At 40.0% G+C, this 20,132-nt stretch overlaps 1 protein-coding gene across 1 annotated transcript in view; it reads left to right on the top strand.

The window, feature by feature from the left end:
- LOC114548934 (zeta-sarcoglycan) overlaps positions 1–18,332 on the top strand; it is a 175,942-nt gene extending 157,610 nt beyond the window's left edge. The window contains exon 7 of the mRNA XM_028568961.1: positions 16,459–18,332. Coding sequence (XP_028424762.1) covers positions 16,459–16,665 — 207 coding nt within the window. The 3' untranslated portion in view covers positions 16,666–18,332. The remainder of the gene's footprint in view (positions 1–16,458) is intronic.
- Positions 18,333–20,132: the final 1,800 nt, after the last annotated feature.

Genomic DNA, 20,132 nt, shown 5'->3' with positions numbered 1-20,132 from the left:
TGTCTCTCTCTCTCTCCCTCTGTTTCATTCATTGTTTTGTCTCTTTCTGTTCTTTTTTCATCCATTCTCTCTCTCTTAATCTGTTGTTCTCTCTCTCTCTCTCTCTCTCTCTCCCTCTCTCTTTCTCTCTGTGTCATCCCCGCATAAATAGATGTCTCCTTATTAATGGTGAACAATAGCATGAAGCAGGATGTACCAAAGATCTTGATGTGGGTCTTCGGCTTAAGACAAATAAAGGACCAACCTTGTGTGCCTTACTGTGGCAACCGTTTGCCAGATAAGCAGATAAAATCCTCTGTGCCGCAGGAAGCCTTATCAGCGTGTGTAACTGTTTTCAGAAAGGCTCAAATCTCCAATAATTACAATGTCATATAGGGAATGTGTGTGTAAGCTTGAGACTCCTAGTGATGTGATTAACTTATACAATCAAACAGACAAATTATATTTAGACGTGATGTGAGACTGTCTTCTAAACAGCAAAAAGTAAAAGCTCTCTCACCAACCAAAAAAACAGGTACTAAAGAGGAAGAATATATTTACTTTACTTGGCATAATTTTTTATGAATAAATGTTTTCTAAATCTAGTTATAAATCATTGCCAGTTGGTTACCACGCAATTCAAAACTTGCATATAAAGACATAATAAAAAAAAAAAAAACTAATTCAACCAGAACATCTTCCCTTACACTTTATAGATCACTCTGCTCAAATTCACAAGTTTGTCAGTTTGCCAGTAGAAAAACATAGACAATATCTGATGTCATAACATTATATTTGCATTGCAAATTAATTAGCTTCTCACCTTTTTTCAAAACCATATTTTACCAAAAGACTTGAACGTTGTCCTCAGGAGGGCAACACAGTCTTATAACAAACGTTCTTCCTTCACTTCTCTTAAGTTTTATTTTTATTTTGTTCATACAGTTTTGTCAAAACAACTTGTTTCCTTTCATTTTCCCCATATTCTTATTCATATGCGTATTTGTCGGTATATAGCTGAGACCACACAAAGAGCAGCCCCAGGTTACACTATTTGAAATTTTGAATTCTGCATGTAGTTTTGCACTTTGTGTGTATATTATCTTGACAATCATTGCCATATGTCTGTAAGATTCTGCCAATTGAAAAGCTGATTGTTCTGAGGGGATATTTTTAAAGATATTGTATGGGGATTGGAAGGGAAAGTCAGTCTGACAGGTAAAAAGACAGTTAGATACAAACAGACATGAAGAGACAGGAGGAGCAACCTGAAGGGCAGATAAATCAGTGCAACAAATAGAAACTGGCATGCAGTCAGGAGAGTACCCACCAAAGCCAGATATGGAACGTCACAACTATCATATTATGTTTCTGTTGTTTTTTACTCCCATCTGTCTTCATGCCCGGGCCTTGTGCTGGCTCTCCTCTAGAGATCACTCTGTACCCCTAAACCATTTTATGACAGTAGTGCCCAATGACACAATGTTGTGCACAGTCTCGTCATCTTGCAATCCATTTTATAAGGATCCATTTGTCATGAGGACATGTACTATCCTTGATCTTAAAGAAACACATATGATTGCTAAAGAAGTGACAGATTCAACTCCACAGCTCAGTTTGCCTCTTGCAAGCATACAGGTCTGTCTAGAATATACTGTTAATAGCCAGGGGAATTAACCTACAGTTTACTTATTGTTCAGACCTGCATGCATCACGTTAGTCACTTTCACTGCACAATCAATTCTGTTTTTCTAATGCACAAAAAAATGATATATGTTTAACAATCAAACAAAATTCTGTGATTGTCCATTTTGTGACTGCTGCCCAAGACTTAGATCCTGGGACCAGCAGGGTTGTGGGAGCTATCCAATGATGCTTGGCTTTGTCGATCAGCCTGAGGGTGGGCAGGATTCTCTCTGCTAATTCTAAAGCTAGTACTGTTTTTGCCTATTTTTATGATTTTAAAGTGCTGCTATGTGCTTCAAAGTGAGTAAAAGACACTGATAATTAACATTCTACTGCTTATATCCAAAGTAGAAATGTAGAAGGACAAGTAGTTTGTTGAAATGGTTGGTCATAACTCTCTTAAAAGTATTTGTTCTTTTATGTTTTCTTTTTTGTGTTTTGTAATTAATTGGAAATCCAGAGATGCAGACATAACAGGATGCCTATCCTGCTTAGTTTAGATTTTATGTTTAACTGAGATACAAAAAATGAGGAACTTGCAGATGACACAACACTGCTCCCTCCCTTGTAACCTCCCTTACATTTTTTTTGTTAACCGCTACCACAACACCACATTACTGCATTTGTTTGTAGCATGTCACTAAAAAGCATCTCACTGATAGTCGCCAAAAGAAGTATCACTTCTCTGTCCATTAAGCCCTGTTTGAATGCGGCAAAAAAATACCTACATACAGCCCTAAAAAGAACAGCTTATCCAAATAGCGTTCTTTTTTTATCCATTCTCATACAAGCTTTCCACCCGACCGCTGACACCATCAAAGGAACAGAAGAGAGCGGATGAAGGGAGGATAGAAGGAGGATCGGATGAGTAGGAGGTGGAGGAGGATGGCAGAAAATAGATGTTTCTGTCGATTTTGCAGGAGAAAATAACGGCGTGCTGGACAGCGAGGCTTAAAGCCAAATCAATGTTGTCAGCAGCTGGCACTTAAGAAGGGGCCATTAAAGTTTAAAAAGTTTGGAAAGCAACGCTGGAATTAAGGCCAAATGGGTTAGAGGTAGGGGAGCACTGGCTTCCATTAAAATCAAAGCCAACGAGAGCTGACAGATCTTCTCAGGATTCCCTTCCTCTCTTTCTCTCTCCCTCTCTCTTTCTGTCGGACATTAATTCACTGTCTCTCTTTCTTGTCCATCTAATTTCTTCTCTCTTCAAATTTGCTCACTCTCTTACTGCCTCTGTACTCGTCTCTCTGTTGATTATTTTCAAGTTAACTTTCCATCAATCTATCCGTTCTTCTACTCGCCTCATGATATGCGTTTTATGCCCCCACAGCTATGGTCAGCAACTTCATTCTTTTCCTCTTTTTGTCTTTGTACAGGAGAAGTTGTTTCGCCTCACTCGCCACTCATTTTTACAGGACACTCCTTAGACAATAGATGCCTTCGCAAACTGAAACACGGAAACTACATTTGCTGGAAATGAGTCATGTTTTTATCATTGCCAGTTGCCATCCACAGAAAGTCAGAGACATTGGTTTTAAAACATTTTGTATGTTGGCTGTCTTAAGTCACTAAAGTTAACTTTTATTTCCACTGATGGCTCAGAGTATCTGTTGGGTTAAAGCCTTATCAGCATCCTTGTCATAGGGTTTAAAATCTAAAGTTTTCACCTCCTTAATACTTCAGAATGGCCACATATGCAGTCAAGCGGAAAAGGTCCAGTGCAGTGGGATAAACTACAGCACCAATTAGTTTGCAAAATAGTTACATTTTGATGTTTGTTTGCTGTTTGTTGAGAAGTAGACACAGAAACGCTCTCCAGGCAGTGATTCTAAAAGACTCTCTTTTTGTAAAAGGATCGCTAAACATCTTCCAAAACGATGACATCATTTTGTATTTCCTGATTTTAGTCAAAACAGAAGTCTAGATGATACGTTTATAATATAATACAAACAGAATAGAAAATCTCCACTTTGATCAACAGGAAGTTGTGCAGCAGGTTAACAGTGTTATAATGAATGATATAGCACATATCACATAAGTGATTGCTGCTGCGACCTCAAGTGTGTTTTTGACTTTTATTTCACTTGATGACTCACCTGAGGAGCCAGCCTCTCCAGCTATGGCTCAGTTCTTAAAGGTGCTCTAAGCGATCTCACGCGTTTTGTAGGCTACAACATTTTTTGTCACATACAGCAAACATCTCCTCACTATCCGCTAGCTGCCTGTCCCCTGAACACACTGTAAGAAAAACGCGGTCTCTGTAGACAGCCCAGGCTCCACAAACAGCAACAAAAACAAACTTCGCCAACCTTTACCACGAAACATAACAAACAGTCTTCCAGCCAATAACCGACCAGAAGGATTTGGGGGTGGGGGTTGGGGGGTCAGTGCACGGAAAGGAGGGGGAGAGGACGGGATGAGGAGGAAGGAGGGGCGAGCTATACTCCGTTTTGTTTGACAATACTTTGAACGTCAACACGAAGTGACGTCACCCAACATCGCTTATGGAGCACCTTAATAATAATAGTTTTTTCTTGAAATACGGGGCTTTAGAGGTCCAGGTATTTTCTCACCTGAGAAACAACAGAAGAAGACGGATCGTCTATCAAGAGAAGAGTGGTACGGTAGTCACGATGTGTCAGTCAAAGCAGTGAGCCTAATATTGGTGAGATGTTAATGCTGGAAAACCGGATAGCAGTGTGTCCTTCATGGGGTTGGAAGCTGATATTCTGCTCAGATAAAAGTCAGACCAAAGTCAGCGTCATTCCTGAGTAAACAATATCAAGGAAACAATAGTAAATCAATAGCTTTAACATACAAGATACACCATAAAATGAAAAAAATAATGTGTGTTACCAATGGCTTGTTTGGTAAAGTGTCACCATTATCTTAAACTCTCTTCAGACATGTAAAAAGAAGTTGAATGCCCCGAATGCACATTTGCAACTTTGTGTTCATGTATGCACAAAGGTAATAACTTGAGTTTGCTTGTGTTGTGCAGCTGACTGTAGGAAGGTGACATCGGGTTAACAGACGTGCCAACCTGTATGCATTTTGCGTAGTAGATACGCATTTTGACATCAAAATACGGTGATACGACTTGTCACTTTAAACTACGCGAAAATCAGGTGACTGCTTTGAGTTCACTCGTTGACGTGCATTAGCCGTCTCAGTCTAACACTTGATGGTAGTAGGCTAAACAATGTAGCAGCCACGAGCATGCTGGAAAAAAAAAAAAACTAAAGAAGAAGATTTCGACCAAACACAGTGTAGGGTTCCTTCCTCTTATGGTGTGGACACATTAAGCCGATAATCGGCCATGGGACAGTCTGGCGAGGTCAGTGACTCGAATCTGTTCGGTGTGTCCCGTGCCGTCGTCAGTCTGGGGGGCTGTCGGCGTTCATTTTGGCCGACCTGACATGTTCAGTCGGCGGCAGGGCAGTCGGGACTCACCCGGAAATGGCGAGCGGAATGAGGTGACTAGAGTCTCTCAAAATCTGATGAAAATCTTTTAAACTGACCTTTGTTGAGCTGAAATGAAGACAGATTCAGCAACTGCACGGCCTATTTCTCGCTTAAAATATTTTCAAAAACATGTTTCAGTGAACTATTTTAGTACAATATGAGATCGTATTCTGAACGGCCGCCATAACAGTCTGGCTTTGAATTTCCGGAGAAAACAAACCCATGTGACGCGTTAGTCCAATCAGCTGCTGGTTTTCATTTCTGGGCAACAATATAGAGTAGCGCCGCCTGCTGCTATGAAGAAGTATTACGTTTCTCAAGTTGGTGTCGCCTCATTGTGTCCCGGGGCAGTTTTTTGGACCTCGGGGACGCGGCTGATCATCTCGACTGGCTTTTCTGTCATCGGTCGGCCGTCGGCTTAATGTGTCTACACCTTTAAATGTCAAGCGAGGATATCGGCTACTGATAGCAAAACGAAAGCATCAAATGCAAATGTTATTCCTCCCTCATTCCCTTTTAGTTTGGTTGGTTTCCCCAAAGAAGGACGGTGCTTGCAAAGGTAAATGGGTTTGATGTAGAAAAGTGAAATTGTGAAATGAATTAATTTACGTAGCCTACCTGTCAACTTTGGAGAAATATTATTTATTTACATTATTATTAATAAAGCCTTCAATTTGGTATACAAAGTCTTGGATTTCGTTACAAAGGTCTATTTTTTTTGCCTTTCCTAGGATTAAGTTCATACCGTAACAAAATTAACTCTTACTAATATAGGCTAATTAAAAACTGACCGGAGCCCATCGCTGGATGCACCGGTTGACTGAGACACAATGTAAACACGCCTCTCTGAGCGGTACCGGGGGGTTAGCGGTTAAACTGAGCGGAGGATGTGCGGAATGTGTCGATGTCTGTCGGAACCTGGCTGGCCACTCAGCGCCTTCAGACAAAGCTCAAGCTAACAGGCTAACGGCTTATTAGCTAGTCAAACACCTGAGTGGTAACATCTGCAAAGATTGGATCTGTGAGCGCATTAATCAGCTCGGTGTGCGTAACAAACAGAGTGAGCAGCCGCCGGACTCTAACATCTGTTGATGCGTGCAGGACTTCACTGTGAGCGGACTGTTTAGAGACAATGTGACCGGCAGTTAACTTCAAAGGTTATCTGCTACTGTAGCAAAGCTGCAAGTAATCGCTGAACTGAGCTGTGTGTTTTCAATGTTAAACACTGCTGCAGGTATTCATGCACGACTGTTGTTGGTGATTTTCAGAGGTGTAAGACTTACTCTAAAACAGTGTTGTAGAGTTCAAAATTACTTGTCAGTTACAAGTCCTGCATTCAACATCTTCCTTAAAGGAACATGCCGACTTATTGGGAATTTAGCTTATTCACCATAACCCCCAGAGTAAGACAAGTCAATGCATACCCTTCTCATCTCCGTGCGTGCTGTAACGCTGTCTGACGGTTCCAGCATTAGCTTAGCCCAGAACAGATCCTGCAGGTAACTGGTTCCAACTAGCCTACTGCTCCGAATTGTGACAAAAGTGACAAAATAACGCCAACATGTTCCTATTTACATGTTGTGATTTGTATAGTCACAGCGTGTACAAAAAAACCACGTAACATGAGACACAGCCGTCTTCTAACAGTAAACAAACCGGGAACTATATTCTCAGACAGGCTTGCTGCGAGCATATCACTTCACCCAAGTACTATATTCTTCCAGGTATAGAATATAGTTCCAGGTTTGTTTACAGTTAGAAGACTGCTGTGTCTCATGTTACGTTGTTTTTTGTACACGCTGTCACTCTACAAATCACAACATGTAAATAGGAACATGTTGGCGTTATTTTGTCACTTATTGGGAGCAGTAGGATTACTGGAACCATTCACCTGCATGTTCTGTGCTGGGCTGATGCCGCTGGAGCCATCAGACAGCATTACAGCACGCACTGAGATGAGAAGGGTATGTATTGACTTGTCTAACTCTGGGGGTTAAGGTGAATAAGCTAAATTCCCAATAAGTCGGCGTGTTCCTTTAAGTAATAGTACAAAAGTATTGGATTATATTATGATCCAATAAATTGTATTGTATGTATTGTATTAAATATGACTGATAATTTAAATACAATGTTTTATTTAATTCAAGTAGCCTACGTGTACATAATTATTTTCTAGGGTTTAAAATGTATACAGATTTGACACAGATTTGGGTACGAAGTTGGCATTGAATTTCATTTGAAATGGTATTAAAAAGGTCTTTAAAAGCCTTGAATTTAAGTTGGAGGATCCTGGGGTTACCCTGTATATTGTTTGTGTTTGTTTGTTAAACATGACTTTTTCATTGTAGCCTAGGCTGTACAAACCATCACAAAAAAGAATTATAGGAATCGTATAGTAGGCCAATTTTGGAACAATATTACAGTAATCTTATAGAAATAGGCTACAATAGACCTAGTATTTTGGACATACTATAAAATGATTACAGTATTTTGGAGACTATTATAAGTCTGTAGGCTACTGTAGGAACATTATGGAGGGTAAGGTTATTATAGAGATCATAAGTAACCTGGACTATGACTAATGACTATGTCCTAGGACCAGGTGAAGTGATTGGTAAGCATGTGAACTAAACGATACACCATATTGATGCCCAACCAGCCAAAATGGCATCAAAGACAGCGGTAATAGCAAATTTTGAATGAACCAGTACTTTGACAATAAATCAGTAGGTTGCTACTCAAAAAAGATTTTCAAGGTTGGCAGGTCTGGGTTAACTACAGAAACCTTTAACAAAGTTAGGTTACCACAGAGTTTCATTGTTTGTTGACAAATTGCTGGGGTTTATTAAGACACTGTAGCCTGGAGGTGTTATTGGGCTGGTACACTGGGACTGGCTTTTTATTTATTTATGTATTTTCCCGCTGCTTGTTGTTTTACCTGCGGGTAAGGCAGAATGGTGAGTGAATTAAAATCCTGGCAGGGGGTAAGTCCCTGTCGTACACAGTGATGCTTTGGAAGTCGCAAATATATAATCACACACATATACACAAACACAAAAAAAAAATCAAGCACTAAAAAATGCACACACTACAGCAAACTGGATGTATACATAGCATCCAGCCACATGTGCACACATACACCAACTCAAACACACAGATTGCACAAAGAAAACACATAGACATAGGTATATGCACAGATGTGTACGCACACACATACACACACACACACACACACACACAGTGCACTCGCAGTACATTGCCACATCTGGCCCCTCGTCTCTCAGCCTCAAGAGCTTCTCTGTTTACTTCCAAAACTTGGTTTCCTCCAACTACAGAACTGTGTGTGTGTGTGTGTGTGTGTGTGTGTGTGTGTGTGTGTGTGTGTGTGTGTGTGTGTACGTGTGTGGAGATAACAGATTAATAGATACCTGCCAATAGCTGGGAGAAGTGGATGTTTTTCAAAAGGTGTGATTAACATTGGAAAATTCATTAGCCTATACTTCACACTGCCCAAGGCGATCATCATAGATCTGTGTGTTTGTGTGTGTGTGCGTGCGTGCATGCGTGCGTGCGTGTGCGTGAATTTCGTCTTTCGTTGAGTGTGGGAGTTTAATCTGTATTTCTCTCTCTATTGTTTGTGTTATTATCTATCACAGCATGTGTTTGTGTTTGTGTTATTCTGCGGCTGTCTCTGTCCATGTCTTTATTGTGTGTTACTGTTGCACTCTCTACAACTGTCTACCTGTGGATGTGTGTGTGTGTATGTGTGTGTGTGTGTAAGGTACAGTATAGCAGACTGATATCGCTTTATGTCCCTACTACATCTGTGTTACTTCGCTCTCAGTCTCTCTCCAGCCTGTCATTTAGTCCATTGTCAGCACCCATTCCAGCGTCTGTAAATTCAACATGCCTAATGGTTTGTGTAATACACTCAGATAGCTTCACAACCTCCCACCTATTTGTGTTGTTTGTGTGTGTGTGTGTGTGTGTGTGTGTGTGTTCCATTCCATGTGTAAGTGCAGGGGAAGCAAGAGAGAGAAAGGAAGGAGAATGGGAGGCAGGGTGAGCTGAGGCTCTGCAACTACGTGTGTTTGTAGGTGCAGAATTTTGTGTGCTATCAAGTGTGTGTGTTGGTGAAATTGTACTTGTATTGTCCTTTAACCTTTGTCACACTTCTGTCCCTCTACTCCTTTACTCATCCATCCTCTCAGTAGAGTTTAGATTCTCTGGGCCGACATTTCCCGCCACTATCCGCGGTCCGGGCCGGGCCCTTGATCAAGCATTTTTCTTTTTTTGTTATTACTTTATTAGGTGGGTGGGGAGAAAGCTATGCCATAATCATCCGTAGTATCTCCTCCACTCGCACACATCACACCAGGCCTGCTGTACTGTATGGTGTATCTTAAGTGCAGCATGGAGCTTGAAGATGTAAAGAAAAAAACAAAAACAGGAGAATTAGCCTACCTTTTAGCAAGTTTGGAGGAAAGACAGAGGTATGGAACCATTTTAAACAAGTCGTGGGCAGTGACAACATATGTGTTAGCTTTGTCGAGTGCATTAAGTGCGGCACGCTGCTCGCCTATGACAGCAAAAAAACGGGGACAATGAACAGACACATGAAGCAGGCTTGCCATGGCAGAAAAGATGATAGTCATCCTTCAATGTCCTCTTTTGTTACTTCTCCAAGCATACCCCTTCTAAACAGATTTCTGCAGTTCAAACAACTCAGAATTGTAGTTGAAAACGTTGGTTATAACAGCCCACATATTAAAAAAAATTTTGGGTTTAAATCGGGCTCAGGCTCATAATTAGAGTTAATGTGTCGAGCTGGGCTCGGACACAACGTGCGCGAGCTCGGGTAGGGTCGGGCTTGATATTTTGGGCCCAATCTTTACCTCTCAGTCAAATACTTTAAAGATGACACTTTATATTTTAGTTTATTTAGATGACTACCTTACGTAGCAGTTTAAAACATACTGTAATTATGCAGTCTTGGCTATTTCCTCCAAACAAAAATAACTGCTCCATGAGTAAGGTCCTTCTGAAGATGGGCAGTGGACATTTTGAACATACCAGTTAATCAGCTTTTAATCAGACAGATAAGATGGTCAGGTTTAGTCATGCTTGTATCCAGGTGCCTGGTTGTCTTGTTGCCTGATTTTCACCTTTAAAACAGTAATTGGGTGAGACACCTAATGCAAGCTGAGAATGTTCCTTTCTAAAATTAAAAACGTGGTCCATTCATTTAACATCATACAACACAATTTGACTGCATCTTACACAGGCATGCAGGAGTGAGCCTTAGTTACATTGGTACCTAATGGTTTATATACCTCGGTGGACTGGTGTAACACAAACTGACCCATAACTTTCTTTGTGCAGTAAAGTGAAAGTGTGGGTATTTGTTCACAAGTTTAAAGTAAGATGATTTTTCATGGGTTACAGCAGACAAATAAACTGCAGCATAAAAAAAGCATTTTCTGCACCCACTTTATCCTTCATTTACCTCTCTTGTCCACCCAGACTAGACTCCCTCCTCCTAAACTACTCCTCAACACACTCCTAACACTTGCTCTGATCTCCCCGAAAGGCACTTTAACCCTTGAATCTCCTCTGCTGTCTTTTTCTCTCCACCTCCCTCCCCCTTTTCATCCCAGGAAAAGCTCATCCTTTCATCACAGCCTTCCCCTCCTCTCTTACAGCACATTTGCCTCCCACCCTCTTTCACCTGTTTCTCAGCTGTGCAAAAGGAAATCATCCATGAAAAATGTTTTGACCCTTCATAATTGCCACTTCTCGCAGGTTTCCCATCTGACACCAGAGCCACGTGCTTGCAAAACTGATGTCGGAGAGAGGTGGACTCAGACCCACACACACACTCATGCTGCATGCAGACACCCAACCAGACTTATACATTTATGCAAATGCATAAGGGGCACATGGAAACAGTCATACCAGACACAGACACAATCACACATTTCCTCATTATATATGTATGCAGGGAGTAGACAAGCTACTATAAGCACCTCCATAGCCCTGCAGTAATGTGTCTTGGGACTGTGTCACTGACTGTGAGGTTGTGTCTATGATCATTTGTGAGGCCAGAGTTTGTAGTGTTCCTATTATTATGTACACTCCCTGTGCACATATATATATATATATATATATATATATATATATATATATATATATATATATACGGGGGACGCGCGACAATAACAGGATGGCGGCGGTTGGGTTTAGGAAAAAAAACAACGGGGAAAGGATGCCTCACACGCCGGGAGACGGCCGCAGGGAACTCGCGACAATAAAGGGACGGTTAACGGGGAAACAAAATGCCACACACAGGACACGATCCCTGGCCTCCGGGGTGAAAGTCCTGAATTGTTTGAAATTTTGGCATTTCATACTACTTGCTACCAAATTCGTGCTGTGATCACGATATATGCTTTCCATTGAAATACATTTGTTTACATTTTCATGCTGGCCACCATGAAAAAAGACAAGAAAAATGTCCGTGTGAACATGAATCAATAGATTAAATAACGTGACCATTTCACGAACTGCCATGAGACTGGGTTGTTTTAACATGTTTTACACAAATTTCTGTCTCAAATGTGAAAAAAAATGATCTAGATGTGAGGAAAGTGAGTTTAGTAATCAAAATATATCAGCTATAAAATTGTTGAATTTTTACATTTGGCACCCCATAATTTGGTTTTCAAAAGTCATCTGATAAAATGTTTGATCATGTCAGGCTGACAACAAGGCTCTTTTTCTTAGATCCTCTCAAAAATATATCTCACAAAGTTTCTTCTTTTTATTAAATCATTAGCTACACACGCAGACATTTTAGACTATTCATTCCTCAACATGTGTGCATTTACCAGGTGCTTAGGAATGTACAGCAGAGCCTGGAACATGTGTGTGGTGGACTGCTGCTCATGATTTAATGAAAAGAAAAATATAAGAAAGAAATGTGTGCTGACCTTTATAAGTGAATTCAATGTAGTTTTTCTCCTGACTCGTAGCACCATAAAGGATTTCAATTGACATAATATTAACGTGACAATAGAGCCCAGTCCTTCCTTTGATTTGCTCATAGAGGTGAGAGGAGTGGGAGAACAGAGGTGTATCGGTGTAATCATACAAACACATGCACGCACACATAGAGACAAAATGCAGACATGTTGCTGAATATGTTTAGAACAATGTACCCAACAAGCACTCCTTCATATTTATATTTATTCACAAAAAGACCCATGTCCTTACAGACACAAACACGCACACACATTCACAGACCCTCACATAGGCTACTGTTAATAACAGGCCGACCTAATACTTACAGACACTTTAATTTGGGATGAATGTCAATGCTAATCCGACTTTAAAGGAGAATTCCTTTAAGCTGCAAAAAATGACTTCCACTCCCCTTCCTGTACCTCCCTTTCTTCTTTCCATCCGTCCATATATCTGTCCATCCACCACCACTCCTCTACTGTACTCACTGCATGCTATCGAGCATCCATCCCATTTTTATCTTTCTTTTCCATCTGCCTTCCTCTCACCTTCTTTCTATCGATGTATTCCTCACTCCATCCCTCCTTGTAAGTCTCTCATCTCCACTACTGTATACGCCCTCACCTCTTTCCAATTTCTTTATCTATTTATCTGTTATCTTATCTATTAAGCATCCTCTCCCTTCCTCCTTGTTTGTCTCTCCATCCATTCATACTCTCCACCTCAATCTTTACTCTATTCTCTTCCCTCCCTCCCTCCTTCCTCTGTTCCCCTCCCCTCAGTTTGTTTTTGCGATGTTTCCAATGTTATGCAAGAGAAACCAGTAATTTCATTGGCATTACCTCACATAAACATGCACCTATCTCTTCTCATTCTCCCATCCCCTTTGCCATGCTCAAGTTCATTTTAGGTTTTCATTGTTATGGCAAGCAGGCTGTCGGAATTAGATTTTGGTTATGTTGCCAACCGTGACTGAGTCCTTTTCTCTGTAAGGATATAGTTGAACCCTGGCAGCTTTTATTGGGGAGCCGAAGGGAAGATGACAGTTGTGCACCAGGGACCTGTTAAAGGCATACCTTGACATTTAGAGATGTATTGTGGCCGAGCTCATGGGAAGAGAAGTGCATGTATTGCATGAGCTATACTGTAAAGAGTCTTGTCATTGTTACTATGTCTTATTAAAAACAAGCAAGGCGGGCTGCTGAGAAAGCTGTACACAGTTTTGTATTAACTGAATAACTAAAAAATAAATGTTGTGTGGAAACAGGACTATTGTGACGATAATGCACACGTAGGCAGCTTCTTTTTATCTAGAGTAACATGAGCTCAGTGGCATTTACACTTCACTTCAAAAACATTCTAATATTCCTATAACGAAAGGATTGTGGCCAAACTGACTATAGGTCATCCCAACTTTGTACCTACTGTACCACTTCGCCTGTTGAAATTTGGGAAATGTGTTTAGGACTTTTTTTTTCTCCTAGAGCTAGGGGAGGTTGAGTGATTTCACTACTGCATGCTTTGCTTGGTGATGTTAATCCCGTCTGGGGAGTATACAGTAGACACCAAAATTCTACCCATAAGATTAGCACCTGCTATAATCCCTATGTCAACCTCCTCAACTGTAAGGCAAGGCAAGGCAGCTTTATTTGTATAGCACATTTCAGCAACAGGGCAATTCAAAGTGCTTTACATAAAAACGATTAAAATGCAAGAATAAAAGTTATAGTGCAGTATAAGAAATTAAACATTAAAGAGCAGTTAAAAAACGAGATTTTATGGTGCTAGTATGGGACAATGTATAAACCGTTGCTCTATACACGTAATCCACCCACAATCCTTGCCGTTCCCAGAACGGGCCGGTCCCACCCGTCTTACTTTTTAATTTCTCTTTGTATGCTTATATAGATTTTCATACAGTTTCAACAATGCAACTTCAGTATAAGAAATTAACTATTGTACCAATCAACATACCTTTAATCTACAGGGTAAAATAAGTGTGGATTGGACATTTTCATCATCATCATCAAAACAGCCAATTCATTAACAGACTAAATAATTCACCGCCAATATATTTAAAACACCAAGGACACTTTAGATTGGAGAATGGAAATTAATAATACAGGCGAAATTGTAAAGTTTGAGCATCTCACTGAGTGAAAACCTCTGGGCTATTAGGGATGACTCAATCTTTAAGGTTACCTCAGTCGGTTACCTGCCTATCTATCTTCAGGTTAATGGCTAATAGATGTACTGCTTTTAACTGCACAGATATTTATAGGCAACATGAGCATACCTCTGCTCTGCTCCATCATGCAGGAAGTGTGTGTGTGTGTGTGTGTGTGTGTGTGTGTGTGTGTGTGTGTGTATGTTGTGTTGTTTATACAGATCGCAATGTGCCCCGTCAGCCAATGTGAAATCATTAGATATACTAATTGGTTCCTAGCTGTTGGGGTTTCTGAATCCCTCATTCGTCTCTTCTCCTTTTTTCCTTGTTCATCTTATCTCCCTCTCTTTATGTCCCCTATCCTCTCTCAACCACTTCTGATGTGACATTTTCTCCTCTGTCATCCTTTCATCCCTATCTTTTCCTCTTGTTTTCCTCTGTCTTTTTGCACTCATAGCTATTTTTCTGCACATTTTTTCACTTCCCCTCTCCTTATTTCTAAAATGAAGAACATGAATAATGGGGATACTGATGTCTGCTGAGATTACCGCCCAGCCTTGGGGTGTGTGAGTGTGTATGTGAGAGAGAGGAAATGCAAGAGAGCAGTGCTTCCTTGAACAGTGAAGATTGCAGAGTAAATAAATAAGCAGGCATAGCAGTCAATATAAACCAAGATTGTGTAATGATTCTCGTTTGAAACCCAGCTTGTATCAATCTGAAGATAGGAGGAGTGGAATAAAGGAATGCAGGGAGAAGTAAGGGTCAGGAGGGATGGAGGCTGGTGGGGGTCTAGAAATGGGGGGAAAGGGAGGAGAGATGATTGGAAGTGAGAGGAAAAGAGAAGTGCTGGTCTTTGAAGAACAAGAAAATCACTACAGTCTCTCAGGGTCTCTGTCTATATCTCTCTTCTTTTCTCTCTTTCATTTAGTCGTCCATCTTTCTTATTTTCATTGACAGTTGTCTCAAAGTGTAATTTTAGTTTGCTCTCTTTCCTCTCTGGAACATATGTACTGTATCTGCCTCTGCTTCTCTCATATTCATTCTCTTCTGAATGCTTCTCCTCTTCCCATGACTGGATTAACCCAACACAGGGTTAATGAGCTGTGGGTTTCCACTGACCCTCCACTCTTCCCGCTCTCTGTGTATTGGGTATCTAACCAGTTACATTATGTAGTGACTATTCTGCGAGTCTCTCTTGTAAAAGAGATATTGTATCTCAAGAGAAGTCCTGGATAAATAAAGGTACATTTTGTATGTACAGTACAGTGCACACATGAAACAGCATGTCAGCTTTATTATGTTAGACTCAGACATCAACCAGTGCTACTCTGCTGGACTACTATACCCAACCCCAGGTTTGCAATGTGTCAAATGAATTTGTTGTAATGTGATTAAACACAAATCTATTTAGGAATGTGTACCTTTTAAACAATATCAACTAAATGTATAAAGGTCAGCCAATACTTTATCAATAAATCCTGTTCAACAAGCATAAACATGTAGACATGTAGTAAGCAATATTTTAATCTTCTCTGTCTGAAGTCTGTCATCCACCTCCGCTATGTTTTACATAAGCATAGCATGCTAGCTCGGCCTAATAGCACATTTTTACAAACAAACTAAAACAGAAGCTGTCTTTGTGAAGTCTAACTGTTTACTGTTACTTATCAAAGTGACACATTACCTTTTGGTAGAAGTAATCATTAAAGTAATTTAGTTACCTTTTTCAATGAAGTAATGTGTAGTAGTAACTGTAACTAATCACTATTTTTCAGTAACTAGCACAACACTGTTTTTGACACATGGTCCTTATGTATAAGTCGACCACAGAGAGTATAGTAATCCCCTAGGGCAATGTGTTCTCTCTTTCTCTATATCCACAACCCCAGTTTCTTTTCTGTTTTTTATAAAAAACTTTTTTTCCCCTTTCTGTTTTTCTGTGTGCTATTTTAGGCACTAATACAATCCATGTGAGCTCCCTACCCTACAGCAGTAACATCAACTTCTGTGCATCAATGTTCATGTTTTATATATTATTTATTGTCTTTCTTCTTTCTTTGTGTTTGTTTGTATTTCTTTTGTTCTTCAAGCATTGCTCTAAAATCAAAGTTTTCTAAATCATTTCTCTTTTATGTCCACAGATCTTTCTAGATGCCAACACCATCCGGCTGGGCAACATTCCCCATGGCAGCGCTGTGGACCCCCTGGAGGGAGCGCCAGCAGGTACTACCTACACCAAACAGACTGTGTACGAGCTTTGTGCCTGCGCTAACGGCAAGCTCTACCTGTCCCCAGCTGAGAAAGGCTCTACCTGCCAAACCACCAGTAACTTTTGTCTCTGGAGCTGAAAATGGGAGGTCAACAGACACCCGGGACATATGGACTATTAGAGTTTGAAGCTAATGCTAGCCAACGGACTGAATCAACATGGATTATGTCTTGGTGGGAAGCTAATGCCAGCTAATGTACCGAATCCACATTGATTGTAGCATGGCGAGAAGTTCATGTCTGTTAACCAATCAAATGATATGGATTACAACTGGGCAGGAAGCTAATGTTTGCTAACAGACCACATTAACAAAAGGACTGTGGCTTGGTGTGAAGCTACTGCCAGCTAAAGGACTCAACATGGACTAGAGCTTGGTGAGAAGCTTTTGCCAGCTCACCAACCAAATTAATATGAATTGGTCAGTTGCTAATGCTAGTCAAGAGGATGAATGACTTGGCGGGAAGAAAAAGCCGAGGTTAGCTGGTGGGTACGATACTATGACGCTACTCATGGACATCAATGGACAATCTCACTCTGGCGCTCTCGTTGGCTGTCTTTGCTATTGTTGAATTGCTGCCATGACGTTTTCTGAAAGTCACAAGGATTCCATTTTGGGGTTTCCTGAGAACAGCGAACTCCCTTACTGGAAAACTCCTGATTTGGTTAGGATGAACAGATACGGTGATGGACTGCAAACGCGCTAGCAGGGACATGGACAAGGACTCAGTTGGCTATTAGTCATCAGTGTGGACTTTGGTTAAACCTTGCAGGTAGTTAATAAATAAATCAGACAATGGTTTAGTCTAGTGGGAAGCTAAGGCTAGCTAACGGACCAATTTATACCAGAAAGGCCTTCCCCCTCTCCCCCTCTAGTCTTTTAACCCAAACGTTGACATGTGACCCTTCTGTATTAATCTGCACCTGATAGTGAATATGCTGGCCGACCCCACTTTTCATAAGATAACTAATGCAATTAATTGTGCTTCAACGTTGCATTCACCAGCTTTTTCCCCCTTATGTTTTAAGATTTTTCACATCTACTTTTATCTTATTTTAATTCTCTTTTCCGAAATATTTTTCGTGTTATCTCTTTGAATCCTGTTGTTTTTCCCTTCAACATCCTTGTAATCCCCATCAGTACCAGATGCAGGGTTTCTCCCCCGTCTCTCTGGAGTCATTCTATCTGGGCATGTGATGCTTTCTCGCCAGACAGAAACAAATGGAATGAAGAAAATGAAAAATGAGTTAAGTCTTACGTTAAATTAAGGCTCAGGTGGATGTTATGGCAGACCAACCATTTATATGGTATAGGGCCAAACCTCCAGTCAGGCAGAGGCACCAGTCGGGCAACAGCCAGACCAATTTTGGTCTTGTTATGGACCATTATGCATCTTCATCCAGCGTTTGTTGTTGGTCCGACTTTTTTCCTTCTTTTTGCATGACCTTTCTGCTCTTCTTGCTAAGCCCTCTTTCTTCTCGGTCATGTTGGTTTTCTTTGTCATTGAGAAACGTTTCTGCCGCCACTCTCCTTTTTGTTCTTTCTTCAGCATATTTTTAATTCAGTATTTTTACCTCCCATTACTCACTTTTTGCCATCCCAAACTCAAGTATCAGGAATAATGCCCCTTTCCTCTCATACTATGTCCCCTTTAAATTTCTGCAAACTAAGAAAGAAAAGTCAAAAAGGTCCAAAATATTGTTTTGGGGGTTATTTTTGATATATTCAAAAGAAAAGGGGGAGATCAGTGTAAATGGCCTTGAGCTGGCTAACCTAGCACCCAACCTCTTTGATGTCTGGAAATCAGCAGATTTGTGTGACAGAAATCCGGATGGAAGACATAGTGGATGGAATTGGTTGTATGTCTATGAACTCAATTGGATTAAGGCCCTGAGGCGTACTTTTTTTTTTTTTTTAAACAAAGTGATACACAGGTGCCTTTGCTGCTGTTGGTAAAAGCACATTACTGTCTGAACGTTCACACTACCCTCAGTGGACCATCTGCAAGTGTCTCTGGAAAAAACTATATATTTATCAATCTACCTATCTATCTATTTCGTTTTCTGTCTTTCCTCCCCTTCTCTCCTGGTTTTGTAGAACTCTCAGTATATCCAGCTGAAAAAATAACAATTCAATCCTGGTTTAAAGTTTAATTTTCTGGTGTGTTACCTTATGGTTTTATTCTTGATAATAAAAAAAGCACAAATTATGCCATGTATATAACAATACCAATAAAATACAAAATAAAATAATATTGTTTTTAAAGAGAATCTCTGGAGTCTTCAGTGTTGTTAAATTTGTACTTATCGCTTTTATGTTTCTGTGTTCCCAGATGAAAATGTTTACCTGATGATTACAATCTTAATAACTATTAAGATTATTATAATATATGTTACTTTCCATATTATTTCACATGATTTAATTACATTTTTTAAATTGTGTTGGCGTCAGAGGTGTCCTGACACAATTAGAATTTACAGACAAAACATTTTAAATATCTAAAAGATGTAGCTTTTACTATACAAATTGTTATTGTATTTACAAATCTAGATACCAATCCTACTTCTGTGAACTTTTAGGCTGCAGACTCACCGTTTCCTCCTTCACAAAGTTATAAAATGAAAACAAAATAATTCTGAACAATTCAGACACAAAGAAAGATGTTCTTTATATTAGCTTAGTTCTTTTTACAATGTGTGTAGTTTTGGGGTAGGCAGTTGCTTTACTGACATAAGTTGTTACTTGAAGCACACACTAGTGTAGGACATGTGCTACAGTCTTTGTATTGTTTGTTAAAAGACTGATAGCCTTTTTCAGCTTACACCTTGTTTCACAAAGGTAAAGAAGGTTAAGAAGGGTAGAATCTTAGAGGAGCTGCTCATACCAAATCTGTCTCCTAGAAATTATGTTTGTATACTGCTTCATTAAATTAAATTCATTATGGATGTTTTCTCATTGTGTTGATGGCAAATGTTGCTGTTGCTGTACCAAAATAGGAGAATTATAGAATATTAATTTTAGGGTGACAGGGTTGATTGATACAATGACAGACAGTGACAGTCCATCAAATTCCATTTGAAAACATTATATCAGTCTCCACCCAACACTCATTTCTACCAAATCTTATTATGCTCTGCATTTTCTTTGCTTCTTCTCTTTGATTGCTTCCTTTACAGTTTACACAGCCTACTATATCACATGTATCCGCTGCTCCATAAACACAAAAGCTCTCGTCCCTGGCTGATTATCGGGCTGTTTTTTGGCAGTTTGCAGATTATCTGTATAGGCGTTTTATTTGCCTGATAACTGATAAAGTTAAATAATTAAACAAGTGCGCTACTTTGTCTCCGCTACAGCTCTGTGTATCTGCTTCGGTTTCACTCACCACTAAGTCTGACTTAATGTCCCGCCCACAACGCTATCTGATTATCTTTTACTGTGAATTATGTTGAAAGTTTCTAATTTATTAAATAATTGCTTAAAGCATTTAAACAAAGTTTCACGTTGGAGTTTGTAACATTCCAAACTCCTAATTTTGAATTAAAGAT

This window comes from Perca flavescens, chromosome 2 (genome assembly GCF_004354835.1).
Source record: "Perca flavescens isolate YP-PL-M2 chromosome 2, PFLA_1.0, whole genome shotgun sequence".
Classification (NCBI taxonomy): Eukaryota; Metazoa; Chordata; class Actinopteri; order Perciformes; family Percidae; genus Perca; species Perca flavescens.
Note: the sequence above shows the minus strand (reverse complement) of the source record. Positions and strands in the feature narration are given on the sequence as shown.